Source organism: Camarhynchus parvulus, chromosome 2 (assembly GCF_901933205.1).
Source record: "Camarhynchus parvulus chromosome 2, STF_HiC, whole genome shotgun sequence".
NCBI lineage: Eukaryota > Metazoa > Chordata > Aves > Passeriformes > Thraupidae > Camarhynchus > Camarhynchus parvulus.
Window position 1 is genome coordinate 104,901,963 of NC_044572.1, and position 20,134 is coordinate 104,922,096.

At 45.6% G+C, this 20,134-nt stretch overlaps 1 protein-coding gene across 1 annotated transcript in view; it reads left to right on the forward strand.

Moving 5' to 3' along the window:
* The first annotated feature begins 223 nt into the window (after positions 1-223).
* The window catches only part of CABLES1 (Cdk5 and Abl enzyme substrate 1), a 69,205-nt gene continuing 49,294 nt past the window's right edge, over positions 224-20,134 (forward strand). Inside the window, 2 exon segments of the mRNA XM_030964316.1 lie at positions 224-479; positions 482-740. Of these exon segments, the coding sequence (XP_030820176.1) occupies positions 224-479; positions 482-740 (515 nt within the window).

Below are 20,134 nucleotides of genomic sequence, written 5' to 3' on the forward strand. Positions count from 1 at the left end.
CCGTGTTATTGCACAGGGCGCTCGGCGGCGCGGCTGCTGCACCTATAAATACGGAACGGGCGGGCGGCAGGGGCTCGGGGCAGCGCGGCGCGGCCGGGCGGAGCGCACCCCTGGGCACCCCCATGCACCCCGCGGCGCCCCTGCCCCGCCGCCCCCCGCCTGACGGGCCGGCAGCGACAGGCAGCGCCCGGCCAGCGGCGAGGGGAGGGGGAGCCGGCCGACAATGGCGGCGGCCGCCACCGCCGCCAGCCCTGGCAGTCCCGCCGCCGGGCCCCTGCCGCCGCCGGCGGAGCCCTGCCCCAGGAAAGCGCCGCAGCCGCCGCCGCCGCAGCCGCCGCCGCCGGCGCGCAGCGACCCCCGCCGCAGGCAGGCCGCGCTCTCCTTCCTCACCAGCATCTCCCTCGACGGGCGGCCCCCGCCGCCGGGCAGCGACGGCCCCGCCGCCCGGCCCCGCCAGGCGCAGCCGCCGCCGCGGCTGGGCAGCCCCCGGCGGCGCCCGCCGAGCCCCCGGAGGAGGAGGAAGACGAGGAGGAGGAGGAGGACGCCTTCGCCGCGGTGCAGGTGCCGCCCGCCGTCTTCCTGGGCGCCGCGGCGGTGGGGAGCCGCGGCCGCCTCAACTCCTTCACGGCGGGGGTGCTGCCGGCGCCCTTCGGCCGCACCAGCCCCCAGGGCAGCATCGGCGGCAGCGGAGAGCTGGGGCAGCCCGGCCCCGCCGCCGCCTTCGAGCTGCAGCGGTCCCGGTAAGCAGCGCCGCGGGGATGAGGGATGCTCGGCATGCGGGGATGAGGGATGCGCAGGATGGCGATGGGCTCGGGAAGGGCGGGCACGGCCGCCGGGCGGCCGGGGGAAGACGTGGGGAGAGGCAGGTCCGAGAGCCGCGGGGCGGGAGCCTCCCTCCGCGGGGCCGGCTCCGCTGCCGTCCGGCCGGGGGAGCCGCGGCAGGGATGTGCGGGCGTGCAGGGGCAGGTCCGCCGAGGTGCCTGAGCCTCCCCGGCGGCAGCAGCCCGTCCGTCCGTCGGTCAGTCCCGCCTGGGCGCGAGTGGCTGAAAGTTTCTGTGCCTCTCAGCAGTGCGGGCGTGCGGCTGCAGAGCCGCCGTGCCCGCCGCAGCCCGGCCCAGCCCCGCCGCACAGCCGCTGTCACCCCGCGCTCCCGACTGGTGGCGGATTCAGCCCGCCGTGCTGCCTGTCCTATAGACAGCGGGCTGGGAACCGGCTCTGAGTCAAGTGAGCTGTAGCCAGGTCTGGTAGCCCACAAGGGGGAAGGAAATGTTTGCATGGAAATTGCGGATTACGGTGCGAGCGCATGGTTTAAGCAGCGTCTCGCTACCACCCTAAATAAGCTCTTTATCTCCAAGCACTTTGTTCCTCTGGGTCGTTCCTTGCCGCCGGGTACTCTTTTGCCTTTTAATTCCCAAAGGAACAACCTCACCTGCTTCAGCTCTCAAGTTGAGACTTCTGGCTAAGAAGGTGCAATCATGTAAAAATGTGTGAATGCCTCTGGATACAAAATCACCTTCCTTCACTTCCTCAACAACATACTCAGATATCAAAGACGGAGGGGGGGAAGAAGCTGGAGGAAATGACTGTGCTCCCCAAGCCCACATCGGCAGCCACTCCCACATTCCCCATTTGCCACACTCCCTCCTTGTTTCTCCCTTGGACAAATAGGTAGACTTTGAGTCACATGTTATTGCAAGGGTTTATAAGGGTAATTGAGCATAGATCGCTGTAGAACAGTCCCTTTCAAAACCAACCAGCTTGGAGAAATTGGAAGTATTCCAGGGGAAAGTTATCTTAGGTGCTTGCCCCACTGTTGGTTGTTCGTTTTCCCCTCCCCTTCCATCTGGGTTGTATTGGTGGCTTTTTTGAGCCCCTTTTCAGGTGTTGTGCTAGAGGGAGCCCCACCTTCCCAAGCAGCATGCCTGCTGGTGACTTACCACCCTTCTCCCAGTCATGTGTCTCTCAAAACATTTTCTGCAGTTATAACCCTCTAATTGCTCCGTGGATCAACTGCACAGCTGTGTCACACACACACTCTCCTGCATTTCAGTCTGTGATGTGATTCTGCCACATCAGTCTGTGATGTGATTCTGCCCCCAGCTTTTGGGGGAGGTGACCCACAGACCATGATTTGGGAAGTGCTTTTCTATTCTTGAACTGAGCATTCAAGAGACTGTGTTCTTCTCGATGTTCTACTTAGTGAATTCATTATTGATGCAGGATTCCAGTATTAATTTTCTTGATTCCCAGGGATCATCCTTGGTTTTTGTTTCTTGCATGCTTTGTTCCTCTGCTTGGTTCTGGGAAGGATGCTTAGATCTCACTGGTATCACTTCATTTAGCCTTTCCTCTTCCAGTCATTTAGTCCCCTTGCTCCTTTTTCCCACTTTCTGAAGGTCTCCTACCGCAACCTATGTGGAGTTTTTGGGTTGTTGTTTCGGTTTGGTTTAGTTTGTTTTTTTCATTACATGAGAACGGAGCCGAGGTTAAGAGGGAAAGGTAATTACTGTTCTTGTTTACAGCCTAGAAATCCAGAGTCTTGCAAGTTCAGCTGTGCTGCTAGCATGCAAACAAACTGAATGGATAGCCCAAGTCCATGGCAAGGGAAGTCATCTAAGGAAACCTTTCCAGGATGCTCCTCCAGTCCTGTAGCAGCTGTCATTTGTTGCTGTATAATTTCTTGTGATGCAGGCTGCAAGGAAGGTGCTGGTCTTCTCATGCTGTTTTGTTTTCCTGAGAGCTGGATTCAGTTGTGGTGAAGACTTTGCGTTACTCCACTGACAAGTATGAGGCTCTCCATTGTAGCACTTGCTTAAGGCTGACCGTGGTGCAGGAGAGCTCTGGGTAATGTCCTCCTGCCTTTGCTGGCTGTCCTGATGCTGCACATGTGCAGTCCAGGGCAGACTTTGCCTTCAACAGATCTGTTTCTGTTCTGGGAGAAGTGTATATTTTTAAAACACCAGGAAGGGGCAGCTGCAGACTACTGAGCTTGCACAGAACGTTAGCAGCTCATCTTCTTAATGAAAAGGTGTGGTAGGAGCTCTGGTTGCTGGCTTCACCCGTGGCTGCACAGAAGTTAAATCACAGGCATGCACCGGGCTGGCAGAAGCCCAAGAACAGAGGGTTGCAGCAGCCCTTCTGCTGCTCTCTTAATGGAGAGGAAGGAGACAAATCCCCAGCAGACAGCCAGCCCTTCTCAGGGTGACAGGGTGAAAGTCACAGCACTTGCCTAGGGACAGGCATTAGCTCATCTGAAGGATGATGTAGAGAGGAAAATTAGATTTTTTTGGTCGTTCACGTGTGCACTGGCTGCCTTTCCTCCCACCCTTCTGCTCTCCTTGCAGTGAGTGAGCTTGAAATTGAGTTTGAGGAGTGGTTTGACAGACTAGTCCTGTGTACTGAGACACAAATGTGAAACCTTTTTCTGTTACAGTATCAGGCAAGACAGGTTGCCTTGTGTTGTTATTTTTATTTGGTTTTCAGAAACCATTGTGAACGTATAATCAGAGTTCCCTGGCTTTTTTGTTTGTGTTAGCAGTTTGTATAATTGCATACTAGTTTATATTTAACAAGGTTATCATTAATGTGGTTTGGGTTTGTGTTCTATGTGTATTCACAAGAAACAAACAACACAAAAAAAAGGAACATGGAGCTTCTAGCTGCTTGGAGGCTAGTATGTAATTATATGTAAATGGCAAAAAATAGGCTTGTTCAGAAGTTGGCTGGTTGGTGCCAAAGGCTCCTGTCTTCCTGCAGGTGTTTATTTCAATTTGTGGTGAATAGGTGGACAAGGACATGAGTTTATTAGAAGCTAGGGCCAGGGTTTCTTTCATGTGAAATTATAATTCATTTTAATAGAATAATCTGAAATTAGTGAGGAGTTCTGTGAAGCCAGGTTTCAGCAGCACTGGTTTAAAATAATTGCACATCCTGTGGATTAGGGGATGGTCCAGGTGCCTGGTTTTGTGTATGCCTAAAATTCTTCTGGCCATAGTTTTCTTTGGGAAAAATATTGCTGTTTCCATATGTGAAGTTTCCTTTTCCAGTGGGACAGGTGATTAGAAACAAGCACATGCTCTTTTTTTGTGGTGTTTGGTTTTGGATTTTTTTCTGTTTTGCTAAGGAAGCAAATTGGGGTTCAAACATTGCTTACAGTTTCATTTGTCTGTGTCACCACCATGTCAGGTTTGAAGGCAGATGGGCAGAAGAATTCCTTCTGGGAGCAGCAGGTGCTGGGAAGCAAGGAGAGAGTATCTGCTGAGTAATCACTGAGGAGAGGTCCACTCAGAAGGACACTGAGGTTATCATGGTCCAAACAGATTTTTCTTCAGAATTTACTGACCTACAATATATCTCATTTCCTGATTAATTCTAAAATTAATTTACAGTTAGTAAAGCTTGTGAAAATTCAATTTATTTCTCCCTGTTAGAAAGGACAGATGCATTTGGTTTGCAAAGTTCAGTGGGTTGTTAGTGCTGGAGGAAGCCTCCAGGATGCTGAATCCTGCCATTAAGTATTTGTGATGGAGGGCTGAGAGGTCAGAATCCAGTTCTGCATGGCCTTGGGCAGGCAGACAGTGCAGTGTCAGCCCACAGCAGAAGATGCCTCCAAACTGAACACACAAGAGACAAAAGAAGAGTCTCTCAGAAACAAGTGTCTTACAGGCGGAGTCCTGAAAGGGGAGCAGAACAAAGAGCTGGGGGCACCCTCCACCCCGTGGGGTCATCCCAGCATCAGGGGGTGGCTTGTGAGCTGCTGGAAACACATCAGCCCTTTAGTGTGTGATGGACACTCTGCTATTCACTGAACCTAAAGCCCCTTGGGCAACCTGAATTTCAGAATGATGTATACAAGCATAGCATGAAAACAGTGATTTAATGGTCTGAGAAGTCAGTGGGTAATGCACATGCTAAACAAAGTCTTTCCTTAGGTGTGCGACCTTGTATACCACTGATGGCTGCTGGCTCTAAAGAAGGGGATGCTTGTTGACCTCAGCTTTCACTTCAGGAGGCTAAATTCCTGTGCCACCCTGAAGGGGGAATGTTCAACAGCAGGGTTAAGGCTCAGGTAATAAGGGCTGTTTCAGTAGCAGCACACAGTGTACAAGCTGCTCCATGGGTCCTGGAAGGAGCTCGTCCTTCAGCACAAGCACACTGAGAGGCTGGGTCCTCACTCTCACCACGAGCTGTGCAGGGGCACTCACTGGTGCTGCTGGGCTCTCTGAGCCGTGCAGGGGCACTCACTGGTGCTGCTGGGCTCTCTGAGCTGTGCATGTGCTGAGCATGGCCAGCCCCACATTGCAGGGACTGGCTTTCACCACCACTGGTCTCTGCCAGCCATTTATTTCCCTTGCTCAGGGCACAGATGTTTGTGCCTCCTTCTGTTACTTCCTTTGAAACTAGTGGAAATGGGGTCATCTTCCAGGTGTTAGCTGAAGCTGACCAGTGGTTGAGAAGTCACTGGAGTAGGATGACACACACGTGGACGGACACCATAGATGCAGCACCCTTGTTCCCTTAGTACACAAGCTTTTAAAAACAAATCCCACAGGAATTTGCTCTGGCATATTTTAGGCTCTTATTATACTATTTAGTGAGCATCTCTGTCAGATAAAAAAGGTTAATATTCATCAGACAAGGAAAAAAAACCTTTGCTGTCAATTCTGAGGAGTAGAACAGTGGGACAGAACATGGTGTTCATGAGTACTAGGGAATTAATTAGAGAGCTTCGCAAGAGGGACAGAGGCTGAAAGGCAGCTGTGCCTGCCAGAGCCTCAGGACTGTGCAGGTTTCAGAGTGAGGCAGCCTTGGAGCTGGACCGGTGAGAGGGATATTCCTGGGTGGGTGCACATTAACCCCTGTGAGGAGAACTGAGCTGGTAACACATGAAAAGTCCTGTTTGCCCTCACTGCTGCCAATTGAAAGCTTTCTAGGTCCAGCCATACCTTGGGAGGTGCTGTGGTTGTACCACACAGGTGCTTGGCTGGTGTGTGGTGACCCCTCACTAGCTGTCAGGAGAGCAGAAGGAGCAAATTTCAGCAGGTTTGCTTATGTGGTGGGTGCATTTCCACTACTTGATCTTTCTTTGCACCCTTTTCTTTACCAGCAAATCTCCTGTGCAGGCAGCCAAACCGGGTCTTTGCCTTAGAAGCCTGCTACACAGCTGTCGTCTGCACCATAGTAGTGTTGAAAGCACCTTGAAATGGTGAAGATTGGTAGCAGCTGTGTGAGTCACTAGCCCTCCAGACCATGACAAAAACAGTTCCATAGTAGATAAATAGGATAATGACAGATCATAGTTTGATGATAGCTTTTGAATATGAAGTGTGCTTTAGTCTGCAATTATTATGACTTCGAGAATTCTTCCGGCGGAAGATACCGCTTAGCTTGGAACAGTTCAACACACCTAAAACTGAAATATGCAATTGCCAAGTGTGCTCTCTGAAAAGAGAAAAAACCCAATCCTCTAGTAATTCTGTGATTTCCTTGTTTCAAAAAAGTAGGTATCAGGTGGGCTCTCTGGAGACTCAGTTGTGCAGTATGATGGAAGGTAAAGATGAGAAGAACCAAATCTTGATTTATTTATTTTCTTCTAATTTTTTTTCTTCTGATTTCAGCTGTACTACTCTTGTACTTCAAGTTCTCCACTACACAAATGAAAAGGCTGCTCTTTATAATTTGACCTAAAAGTGCAGAAATTTGGTTTATATGTTGGGACTTGGATACAGTGAAGCTTCTGTAGGCACCAGCTTGTCCCTTACGAAGCGTGGGAAAGCAGATTCTATTTGCAAACGGGACAAGCTGGTGTCTACAGAAATCTATATGCAAATATCCACAGAATTCACCCCTGAACATTTGCCAGTACCTCTGAGGGTGTACTCAGCCTTTATGACAAACTCTTTTCTGGACCCAGAATTGCTATGTATGGCTGTGGGGCTGCCACCAGATACCAGACTTAGCAACGCAGCAGGTGCAGCAAGACACAGAGCTGGCTCTTTTCACAACCCAACTGAAAAAACCCTTGCCAGTTTGCTGTGAGAAGTATTCCTTCTAGAAAATGGAAATGACATAATTTGGCATATGGAGAGTATCTGCTTGCTGGCCTGTCATTTGCAAATAACATGCTGAGAAATTTAAGGAATGGTATTTGTTTTCATAGCTAGGGCTTTCAGAAGTTTTCGGGGTTTTGTGGTTATTTTTTTTCTGTTTTGTTTTGGTTTTGGGGTTTTTTTTGTATGTGTGGGGGGGGGGCTTGTTTATTTTGGGGGGGGGGTTGTTTTGGTTTTTTTTTTTACTGCAAAGGTAGGATAGAGAGCCTGGTCGAGCATTTAGCAGAAGAAAATTTAGTGGTAGTTGGAGAACATGTGATGTGCCAGTGGGAGACTTCTAGGACTCTTGAGATTTGCTTTTCAGTGTGCAATATGCAGATTTAGGGGGATACATATTTAAGGAACTGAGAGGTTCCTTTACAAGGGCTACTGTGTTATGTTCGTAGCAACTGCTTTCCTGTCACCAATGCTAAATGTATTTTCTGTTCTCATTATGTATTTCAAAGCCAGCACTGCTTTTAGGAGCAGTGTTTGCCTAAGGAGGGTTTTCTGTTGTGGAAAATTGAGAAGTGAATGAGTAGTGAAGTGAAGGCTACTTCTTTTCTAGAGGAAGTGTTTTTAAAAAAATAAAATAACCTTTCCCCTCATCTATGAATATAAAGCACAATTGCAAGCAGTGGTGTTTTCCCCTGTGTTGTTACAGATCAGGCTAGCAATTTGTGAAATTGAGGTTTGGGGAAAGATTCACTCACCACAATTGAAATGTTTTCCACTCATTGTCTTGGATGACAGAGGAAGGTATGTCCTCTCTGACAAGAGATTCTGAAAAGCCTGGGCTGCATGTTTGCTTATGTATAAAACTGCTCAGTTAAATCAAGCACCAGTGTATGATCTTTTCCTAGTAAGTAAATCTCTGCAATATCAGGGATTTGACTCTATAGTATTGGTGGGATTAAAAAATGGAAAGCTAGAGAAGTTTATCATAATTTTTCAGTCAGCAATGGATTGCATTTTGGTGCTTCTAGAGATAATCATATTACCAAAGTAAATATGATTAAGTTTTTGAATCTACATGCTGTCAAGGCAAATCAGACATAGGCACATCAGTTTATAGGTAAAGGCATTCAAAAGAAGCATACATTTTCCTGCAAAGAAAAAAAAAATCCCCTCATTGTGCAACAGGAAAAATCTGTAAGGTGACATTATGACTTCTTTCTGCACCATGTAGCTGGAACTGACCTGTATGAAACAAACAGGGATGAAGCTCTTGAGCTTGCTTTTCCCTTTCTCTGGGTTTTGGGTGGGATGCTGGGCACCAAGAATTCATCAGTGCCACTGGGTCAGCAGCCTGCTTGCACTAAGCTGTTTTTTCTGCCATCCATGTGCTGTCTGCTGTGTGTGGCTTCACCCATGACTGTGCAGGTCATACCTGCAGATTTTTTTGTGTATGCAAGGGACAGAGAAGTGAGACTGGGATGTGGTGGTGGTGCAGCCTCAGTAGGTACCAACCACAGGCACTGTTGCTGTCCTTGCTGCTTGTGTCTTCTGTAGTGTGGGAAGGCTGGTGACAGGTTTCTCTCTGTCTTCTCCCTTCTGTGGGGCATCGTTTCCTTTCCCATTCCAGGATGAAGAACGAGCCACTGCAGGTGGCTAACAAGGTTAGTAACTCCCAGTTAGGAGATTGAATGGACAAATGTGGAAGGCTCTAGCACTTCCAACATCATTGTTTCTGGCAGATCTGCCATGGGTGGAAGTGCAGGGAGATGTCCCAGCCCCGCAACAAGACTGGATGATACAGAGGTTCATATACCAGGAAGGGGAGAGGAGAAGGCAAGAGACCCTGAGCTGAACTCTCTCCCTTTTTGACAGGGTGTACATGCTGGCAGAATGGCATGGATTTAGTTTCATCATGATTGAAGGCTCAGATATTACTACCATTGCTTTTTACAGAGATAACTCACAGCACCGGAGCAGTCTGGTGCTCACTGCAGCTGCTAGCAGAGAAGTGGATTCTACCACCAGCCTCGTGGTGTGCCCTTAGAAGGGTGCAAGCAGCACAGCTTCACCAGCCTGCTTCAGAAAGAGGGCTGCTGAATTTGAGTTTCCTGGGTGCATGGTGCTGGAGGAGAGGAGAGCAGAGCCTCACTGCCCCAAGCAGACAGGATGCCTTTGGCACTCAGGACCACTGTGGCAGCTGGAGGGTTGTCTGGTTTCATGCAGTATCCCCAGCACATGTAGGGATGGAGAGAGGGGGAGCCAGGAGGCGACTGTCACATAAAGCCCTTTGCCTTCAGGCCTGCTTGGATCATGTACCTACGTTTGCATATGCACAGGTGCAGCCCATACCTACAGTTCATAAAGCTCTCATTGCTCCCAGTTCACAAGGACATGTTCTAGGAGCCTGCGCTCCCCATCCCACTGTTCTCAGCCTGTGTGAAGGGTGGAGCATAAAGCAGAAGCTAGATGTCAGCTGTGGTCTGAAATGTGTCTTGGAAATATCTTTCTGGGGTTTTAACTCACCAACTTTATTCCTTGTGTTTTGTCAAACTTTTATTTTTCTGCTGCTCCTGCACCTCTGTTAGTACCTACAAAACCAACATAAAAGGAGGTGAATTTCCTCCTTTTCCAGTCAAGGTTGCAATCAGCTACACTCAGGCAAATGCTGAGTGACAGAAGTATTGCCCACGTGTCCACAGGGTGTGGTGGATGGGCACGGCAGGGAGTGAAGTCCTCATGAGGTGACAGCTACTTGAAAATTAAGACAGCCATCTTGTTACCTGGGACGTGGGCACAGTTGAGGAGGTTTGGTAGTCGCAAGCACACTCTGCAGTTCCCTGAATTTAGTTGAGTGAATTATTCTGTCTCTGACTAGAAAACATGGAGATGTCTTTTTGGATAATAGGAAGAGAGGCAAAACAGCTTTCAGGTGTTTGCTACAGTGCAAAGTGCAGTTTAATGGCTTAGGTAGGTGTGTCCTGCAGGTGCTGCATCAGGTTATGTAAAAAGGTGTGGAAAACTCCCCATATGCTATTAATAGACTTGGAAGTGTGGCCTTTCAAACACAAAGGGTTATGTTTGTATTTTTAAAAATGGAGTTCATGTAACCCTCTGTCTTCAGCATTGTAGAACCTCCTTAATTTTATGAGGCTGTTTTCCTAAAGCAAAACTGGGTTTGATTTTTAATTGGTGGTGTTCACTGCTTTGCAGAATCCCATCTTTTAGCATAAGCTAATCCAGAAGAAGTGGCAGCTCAGAGGTGGTTGCTTAAAAAGGCAGAATTATTTACAGCAGAACACAAAGTGCCACTGTCAAGTACCTCCATTGTGACCTTTGAGATTTATTTGGAAAATCCGTATTTTTCCATGTGCATGACTTGCCTCAAGATAAAATATTCTTCTATTTGAGAAGGCACTCCAGGTACTGCAGAACTCGAGAGCAGCCTTGCAAGTAGCAAGTGGCTGCATGCATTTGTTTAAGGAACAGACTTCATTGTCCCAGGCTTTTTGCTTCTGTTTGTTTTAAAGAGATTATTAGAAATACTAGTTTCTTGTTTGTTCATTATTTTCATTATTGATGTAAGGCTGTTCAAGTCAAAGATAATGCTAGGGTGCAACAGGGAGCAACTTTGAGCAGATGCGTTGAAAATAAAACCTGCAAATTGTATGAATTTGCCAGCACCCTTGAGCAGGCACTTTCAAGGCAGTGTTTTCTGTTGCTGCCCTCGTGCTCTGTGGGAAGGTTGAATAGATGATGTGAATGGAAATGTGTATTTTCTTACATGAGAAAATGTTTGTGAGCTTGCAGGCTTCCTTCTCCTGGGAGATGTAGCGTTGCAGCAGGAGCGAGGATGTTTTTCCCAGTGCAGTACCGGTGCTGTGCTCAGTGCTGTACAAAATGCCGTGTTCGTTAGGAGCTAAGCCCCAAGCCCAAGACCTGTTTAGTGCACTAGGGCACTGCAGAAGGGTGTGGGTTGTAATTAGAATTCACTCCCTTGAGGAGGATGGGCTGAGAGCAAAGAGGCTGGCGTGGAAAAGTGCTTGTAAGCCACTGCCTGTTTGCAAGGATCAGGGCATCTGAAAACTACCAACCTCTGCAGTAATTGCAGGGTTGCTCAGGTACAAATGAGAACAGGATTAGACCTGTCTTTTCTATTTCAAGTGCAGAGGTAGTATTTCCAGCCCTTGGAGCGATTGCATATCTTGAATATCTTACTGGATAAATGAATGTGATAGCAACAGTCAAGGGTGGCACGATCTTTTGTGTAACTGGCACTAACCTTGCAGTTCTTGCAGTTCTTTGTTTTGTATGATTCCCCAGGAATATTTCAACACAGTCTTGCCTATTTTTTTTTGTTTGTTTGTTTTGTTTTTTGGGTTTTTTGGTGTCATTTTCATATGTTAGAAGAAACTATCTTTTGAGAGGCTCTTGACCCTCACATCTACTTTCCAATAGGAGGGGTTATGGTAGTGAAAACTTGATTCACATCCCTGGTGATGTGGGGAGGGAACTGTTTTCTTTTTACTGGTCAGCTGTGGGCTCTCTAGATTTTAATTTTGTAATGTGGTAGATTCTGAAAAAATTGATATTACATTTTTTTATTAAGTTGTTAACATTAACAGACATATTTCCTGTCTGTTTAGTGGAAAAGGTGAAACAGGAAAACCAAAATTTCAACATTTCAAAACTGCCATTGCACATTGATGGCAGTTTGTGAGCTTGATCGGTGTAGTGGTCTGATGTCATACCCAGCATGGTTTTACCCTTGTCCAGGGCTTTTTTTAGATGTGAACATGCAGTGACTGAGGAAGTAGTGGTTTCTGTTTGTGTGGTCTGGCAAAGGGGGCTCATTTTTTTTAATCAAAAGAAAATAAACAGCCCCACTTTTATACAAAGTATAGCTGATTTCACTTTCAGTGGAAGCAGTAAGGCAACGTTTTACCTGTGACTTCCATGAAGTAGCTATCAAATGAGCCTTCATGTTGTATCTCTCCAGAGATTTGCCAGGGGGAACCACACCAAGGCACAGAGGGGGAGGGTTGTGATCTTCTCTTGGTGCTGCTGTCTGCAGCTTCTCAGCCTTGTGAGAAGCACTTTTGTGTTTCTTCCTTATTCCAGCCAGATGCAAGTGGGGTTTGGCGAGCACATCTCTGCATTTATCTGTTCTGACCCATCCAAGCACAAAGCCATTCCACCCTTTCCTCCGTGCTAGACAAGCTCATTATTGTTCAGGTCTGAGGAGGCAAAGGGTGACAGAAGCAAAACAGTGCAAGTTTTGCATAATCTGTTTTTTTTCCTGCGGCTGTGGGGGCCATGGCCCTTGTATAGTGGCACTTTGTTCAACCTTCTTCCTTTGCAGAGACTACTGGGAAGGACAGAAAATGCTGTGGGTTCTCAAGCAGTTGAAGAGACAGCAGCAGAAGTGTGGCTTTGCTTCCATATCGGGACAGATTATTAAGGTCCTGCTGCTTCAAACTGAAAAATAAAGGCATATGAATCGCCTGTTTTCCAAATAGCAGTTAGCAGATCCTGCCAGGAAAGGAAATCTTCTCTTCTCAGTTCTCATTGTTGCTCTGCCACAGGTAGCTGAGCGCTGCTCTGTTAGCACTTGCATCCCTCATTTCACTTGTTGAATTTGTGGAGATGGTTTCCTGCTGTCAGGATCGAGTATCCCAACTACCGCTGCTGGTAGTGCTACCCAGTGCCCCACGACCACGCCGGTGGGGGACCCTCAGCACGGGCTGCACACCCCATGTCTGCTCCACTCCCCACTGCTGCAGCCTCCTGACACCTCCTTGTTCTGGAAAGCTTCACCACAGGCTCATGGTGGTGACCATCAGGTTACTTGAGCATCCCTTTCTTGCTGACATTGTCCTGACAGTCTGCAATGCTGACAGAGCATGGCAGGGGGCTGGAGCTGTCACTGTGAAAGCTTTGGATGTGCTTTTCTTCAAACAATAGCTGTGTGTCTACATTATATTTGTTCTTATTAGTACAATCAAGGATGTTTGTTCTGTATTCCTAGCTGTATTTATTCTTTGTGAGGTGAATGAATAAGCTTTTCTGGTTTCTAAAACATAGTTTTTCCTGTCTAGAACTGCAGCAGTTCTACTCCCAAATTTGTTCTCCATTTTTTTTCCTTTCTTTTTCTTAAAAACCTTCAAAGCATGCTATGGTTAGGTGAAAAATTAGTTCATATATTGAAAAGAAGAGAAGGAATACTCACTCCTGGGGCCTCTTTCTCTATATCCCTTCTCTCTAATATGAATACAGAAAAGATTTGCATGCAAGCAAGTTCAAAAGGATGCTGAACAGCTTGTATTCATGTGTTGCTACATTGTCATCAGGATACTATTTTCTGTGAATTACTTACCCAGCTATTGCATTACATATAATTTGAAAGCCTTAAATTACCAAAAATACACTACAAAAGTTTCATGGGCTCCTACCTAAAGCAAAGAGAGAGAGATTTGCAGATGTACATTTACAGATGATAAAACTTAATGTTTGGGGGAGAATTACTGTTACTTTAATTGCCTGTCTGATATCCTCCTTGGAAGATTAAGTATTTTTGGTAGCAGCTTTGTGGTCTGTACCCTGTTGGCTTAATATCTGTCAGAAAATGATGTAACTGTTACTGGCACAGGTAAAATTGAGCTTGTGTTCAGCTCCCTGGGAGGGCATTGTGAATGGGAAACTGTTGTATATACATAATCCCATTAGTCAATATTGTTCAAAATCCTTTTTTTTCCCCTTTCTCCTCTCACAACAAAGCTCCTAGGTCTGTGGTGAAGAGTTTTGTGACACATTTTTGAATGGGCCTTTTGCCCTGCATTCAGTTCTTTAATGCAAGAAGCTTTACCGGGAAACAAGAATCTCTTTCTTCTCTCTCTGTGTTTTTTCAGCTTGGGACTGTGATGTTGAATATGCAGACAGACACACAAGTCAGATGATCTGAGATGTGTGATATTATGAGGTTATCCATTTCACATGATTAGTATCTGTACTGGAGTTGTTCGGTCTGCGTTTCATGTATGTGCCATCTTAATCCTTTTTAAAAGATTTTTTTATAACACCCTCAAGGCTGTTATAAAGTAAATCTTCCTTGTATTATATTTAGTGCCATCTCTTGAATGAGGCAATTTTTTAAATTAGCATTTATCATTGATAAAAAGCTGTATAAAAATAGAGCCTGATCCTGCAAACACTTGCAAATATGTTCAGTCTTACTTTTCCAGGTAACTTGTTGACTTTGACTCATAAAGACATTACCCAAAATAGTAAAATTTAGTAGTTCTGTAGTTTTGATTTAGGCACGAGCCCCATCAGCTGAGGTTTCTGCAGAAACGCATCATTAGTCATGCAGTTAGCACCTTTGTTAAGAATACTGAAGCGTGTTGAGTTTTTACAGGATTGGAACAATTTGTTGGTATAAGTGACTTCTTTGCACTCCTAGGCTGGTATATTTTAAAATCTTAGAGGGAAAGTTTTGAGATGTTCTTGTAAATGAATTTGTGCAATTAGGTCTTGTAATACTGAAAGCTGAATGTGGCCTGCGAGAATACTGGACACTAAATCTGAAGTCTGTGACAAAAAATCATTTTTATCCAAAATGGGGTCAAAATTAGATTTTTTTCAAGTCACTTTCTGCTTTAAAATCTTTTTAATATACTTAATCTAAGAAGACATGATGAGCTGCTATCAGACTTTCCCCAGCTGGTTTTACCTTTAAGGGTTTTGTTGTCTGTGTAATGCTGCTTATAGAGCAAAGATTTTCTGCCTGGAGGTGCCTCTAGGTGATTTGGGGCAATTAAAGGGATTAGTGGCCCCAAAGCAGAGGCTCACTGGAGCAAATGTGTTCAAAATTGCAAGATTTTATTTCACAACCCAAAGTATCACCTTAAACTCAAATAGCTGCTGGGTTAAGCCAGCACAGAGGTCTGTCTCTGCTCTCATATTACCCCATGTTTAATTTTTTCAGCTTTCAGAAGTACACAGCTTAATTGATTGAATGGAGTAGGGGAGCCAGATCGATATTACCCATTTTCAGGGACTCGAATTTTATTTCTTTTCTTTCTGCATAAGATTTTAATATGTTTTTTCATGATGGTTGGAAGCATTAGCAACATTTCTGAGTCACATGATCTGATAAAGGGTCCCATGTCTCCTATCCATCTTTGTGACAGAGGAAGTTATTCCAGTATTTCCAACTCCAGAGTCTTCCAATCTATGACATTTAGATACTTTTCAAAGTCAATGGATTGTTGAGAAGAGGTGGAGATGCTCAGTCTAATCCCCTTGCATTCTGCAAGGGGATTCTGTTCTGACAAAGTTTCTAGCTTTCAAGATAAAAAAAAAAAGAAGAAAAAAAGTACCCCTAAAGAGCCACATAACAGAAGGCAGAAAATGAGATTCATTAAGGATTCACAGAAATTCATGAATGTTTAATATGTTTTAGCTTTGTTTTTGTTGTTTAAATAGAGTCACAGATCTCTCTTGCCTTACACTTTCAGAGAATCAGCAATGAATACTGAATGCAGCATAAGCACATGCAGAGTCTTTTTGTATACGTTTTCATGGAGATGAGGCTCTCTGGAAAATGCTGGATATGACCATGGAAGTGGTCAAAACTGTGCCCATTGCAGTGCTGCTTTGTGTGTCTGCCTTGGTCCTGCTGTCACGGGAAGATGCAGCTGCTGGGGCAGCTCAGGTGCCAAAGAATGCCCCAGGAGTAGGGAGGGCTGTCTGGGGAGCTGCCTCTGCACTGGCATCTCCCCCAGCAGGAGCCAGGGTAAGGTAGATGTGAAACTGGAAAACAAGCCACCACACCCTAATGGTCAGCAGTCTGGTTCCTGAGTTTGTAGGAGGAGGTGTAGGGAAATGCAAGGGGAACAGTGCATCTTCCTGGCTGCTTGACTCTGTTCTTGCATCTTCCACCCACCCACCCCGTGGTATTTGAGGTTATGGCCTGGGTGTGTGGACAGCTTTTGTTCTCTTCTCTCAGAAATTTGTGATACTGAAGTCCATCAGGAGGGACTTCTGATTTTTTTTTTAATACTTTTCTTTTTCAGCAAGGCAATTGCGTCCTGTTTCAAAAACGCCTTCTTCTGGATGTGACCCAGGGCCACCATTGCCTGTCACAACAGAACCAGCCAGCTGCTCTGGGGCATGCCAAATCCCCAACAGGTTGTTAGCCTGTAGTGAGATGGGATGTCATCTCCTGCTGGATGGAGGTGTTCAGATCCAGCTTGGAGCTTTTTCAGAGTTAACCTGTTTTGTGATCATACTGACAGCAGTGCCTGCGAGTAGCTCACTGCCTGCTCTTGCTGAAACTTGTCCCAGCAGCAGCTGCTGCTTTGTGGTAGCTGTGGGGCTCACAGTCCTGGCTTTGGGGTATGAATCCAGTTGCGTGGTGTCTGATTAAAATGCCTGGTGTGGTTGAACAGTCTTTGACAATAATACATTCTCTGACAATAGTGGAAGTACCTTGAAAACTGAGCAGTGGCATTGCAGGATTGTCCCAACACGTAATGTTGGGCTGGGACAAACAGCTGCCCCTTGAACTTGTGAGCCTTATTTATAAGAATTTCTCTCCAGTTGTTGCTGTAATCTGTGAATCTAAATAAAGTGGTCTCTCCTCCCGAATATTCATGAAATTAGGCAATTCCATGGCCAGCTTCCCAGTCCATAGCTTGGGAGGTTGGTGTTACTGAATTTCCTTTCAGTTTCTGATTTTTTATGTGTGTATGGTCTGTCAAATCATATGTCCATGGAGTCAGAAGTTAGAGTGAGCATCTTTGAGATGAAGATAAGTATTTTTGAAATTTAAGACTTGGTTCTGTGTAAAGTTTAATGGACTTTTTGTTATGCTCTGGAGTAGTTCACTGGGCTTCAAGTGGGAATTAAAACTAAGTGCTGGGAGTGACAGTTGTTTTTGCGCAGGATTCTGCAGCCCAGCAAAAGATGCTGCTTCAGCTCCCCAGCAAAAGTGGCAGGGACAGGGTAGATGTTTTGCAAGAGTAAAGGAGGGTAAGGCTTTTTTGTCCATCATTTTGCAGGACAGAGGAAAAGAAATTATCTCCTGTTACACTTTGTGTATAAAGTGGAGATCAAAGCTTTCAGAAGAAATACCAGGTTGGGAAGAGGAAGCAGCTGTTTCCTTTTTCCTCCCACTTTCCTCTTCACTTCCCTGTCCTCCCCCATAGCTGGGAAGATCTCAAAATGCTGCAGAGATTTGGGCTCAGGGCTTTTATGGTGAGATGTGGATTGTGAGAGTGGTTGGGGAATATGGCTTCATCTGATTTTTCCTACATTTGCATTAAGTGCAGAGCTGGGGGCAGCATTCCTGAAGCCTGCCCTAGAGAGGTAGGCTGTTGTGGTGTCATCCTTGTGTTGCCCTGGGAAACTGAAATTTCATTGACATAGAAAAGTGTCTCTTGACTGTTCCTGTTTAAGAATGGAATAGATATACTTTGAAACTTTTTTTTTTTCCTTTTCTGTCCTCCACTGGCTTGCCTGACAGCAGTGGCAGAATACCTCCTGCTCCTCCTGTAGTCACAGCCTGGAACTAGCGGCTGAAACAATTTATAGAGAATAAAATTGAGGGTTAATAGAGGATAGAGAACAGCATGGCCACACTTCGTATGTTATCTGTGATGCCTAACAGAGCTTCTTTAATAGAAGACAATTCTTCTCTGCTGTCCTTGTGTTAGCAGGACACAATCCTACAAGAAAAAAATTGTATAAGTGAATATTAATGAAATCTGTCATTAATTGTCACCAGAGCAGACTGAGGAGAATTGGGTTGCATTTTCAGTGGATTTAAACATAACTTTGCTTATGCAATCCTGTTAAACATTGTTGAAATATGTCACTGAGAAAGCTCATTATATTTGCTATATAAAGATTACGACTTTGGGGGGAGATTAAAGTTTTAGCAGCGGTCGCCGTCTTTCTTGTGGCCACAACAGCGACCTGTTAAATGTGGAGCGGGGGGAGGAAGCTGTGGGTAAGCCAGATTTTCTGTCTGTCTGGAGGCACAGCATTTAAAGCTGTTAAGCCAAACCAGAGGAAACTCTGTGAACTTTTTTTCAGGAAGCAAAATTCTTCAGAAAGGGGGTATGTTCAAACAGTGGGAAACATTCTTTTGTTTTCCTGAGTATGTATCTTTTGTATCATAGGTATCATGGATGAATGTGTATATAAAAAGAAAATAAAATCTAAGTGAAACATTGGCTTTGGGCAAATCAAATTGCTCTGTTCCCCATGAAATAGGAGGGATTTTTTTGATTTTGCTGTGAATAGTGTCAAAAACAAAAGCAGAAAGTTGGAGCTGTGTGCACGAGGAGGCAGGGCTGCCTTGGCTCACAGCTTTGGTGTGCTGGGGTGTGTCTCAGGGGGCTGCTGTGCAGATACTGCCCTGCAGGGTATTTTATTCACCCCAGGCAGCGCTTGCTCCAACAAGTCATCTGCCAGTCTGAGTTAAAACAATGTCTTCAGATCGATAGCTCTAATTAGACACAAGGCACCTGGTGTAACAGTGATTAAAAATAAGAAACATCATGACCAGTTACTGTACAACTTGCTAGAGACCACTGTATAATGATGGTATATTTGCCATCAGATTAGGTCATGAAGCAGCTTTACTGCAGCTTGGAAAATTAGGATCAAAAATAGTCCTCTGATTAAAACTTGAGCTTTTGAAAGCTCTTCAGAGAAGAAAGTATGCAAATGCAGATGTATGGGAGAAATTAAGCAATCTGGATATGCAAGATTCTCGAATTTAAAGGGAGTAATTGATGTAACCACTGTGCTACTCATTTCTCACAGTCACCCTGTCTTAATACAATTAAATAAAACATCAGAATGATCTGGAAATAAGTTGCCTAAAATACAATCCATAATGGTTCAGTATATTAACTTAGGAGTTTCTGTGGTCATGCAGCTATTCTGCATGTACCAGTGTCAGCCTGCAATGGCAGTTTTCTTGAATTAGATTTATGAATTTCTCCTACATTTAAAAAAAAACCCCATAACTCTATCACATATTTATCAGCAGTCAAATAATTTCTCTTTGAACCAACATTTGCTTTCTGATATCATCAGGAGTTGGTCTCCTCCTCCTTTGCCCTTTGCTGCAGCAGTATGATTCCATCAGCCTCAGGGCATCCGCAGGTCCCTTACGTCCTGTCAGGCCATTTTTAAACACTGAGGAAAAAATGATTGTTTCAACCAATGGGAAAAAAATTGTAAAGTTCCAAAGACTGGATGTGACCAATATTAGCCACAGGCCTGTTTGGCATCTCTGTCTGTTGATCTTGAGGCAGTCCAGCCTATTCTCTGTGACTGTTGTAGATGCTGCTCGCTGGCTGGGTTGAAGGAGGTGCAGTGGAGGAAGGTGTGAGGACAGCCAGCAGCTATGGGAGCAGTCTTCTGAGATGCTGGAACAGTTAAGCACTTCTTGTGATTTGAGGACCGTTTTGTGCTGATCCTATTGAGCACAGCAGATCTTTTCCTCCCTCACAAAACCCAAGAGAAGCTGATCACTAATTGTTTTGTGCTTCCCTTACCTGGCTGGCTGCAGGAGACCTTCTGCTTGTGTGATGCAGAGGGTGGTAGATGGCTGAAGCAGCATGGTGCCTTTTGGTCACAGCATCAGCTTATTAGTATAAATGAGGCTGTTTTAAACCAATTTGAAGCTGTAATTTACAGGAGATCTTTGCAGGGGCTGACCTTTACTTTGCTTAATCTTACTCTGATGTCAGGATATTCTGCAGGTCTCTGGGGGTTAAGTTGTCCATGAAGACAGTTTCTCTGCGCATCAAGCCTGCAGTTGTGGGCTGTTCTGCATGTAAGGTATCAGAGTTTGATAAGTCTTGATGGTATTCACTTCTTAAAACCTCATGCCCATTTTAGCCGAAATTCAGCACTGTGTTTGTTGACATGTGTTTAACTGATGTTTGTTTACACCTGGCCCCAGCCCAGTTTTGTGTATTAAACGTGATGCTCTGTTGAAGCAGATGTTGCCTGTTGTCTGTGACATGGACTTGATTTACGCTACTCATGAAGGGCCATGATCATGGTGAATC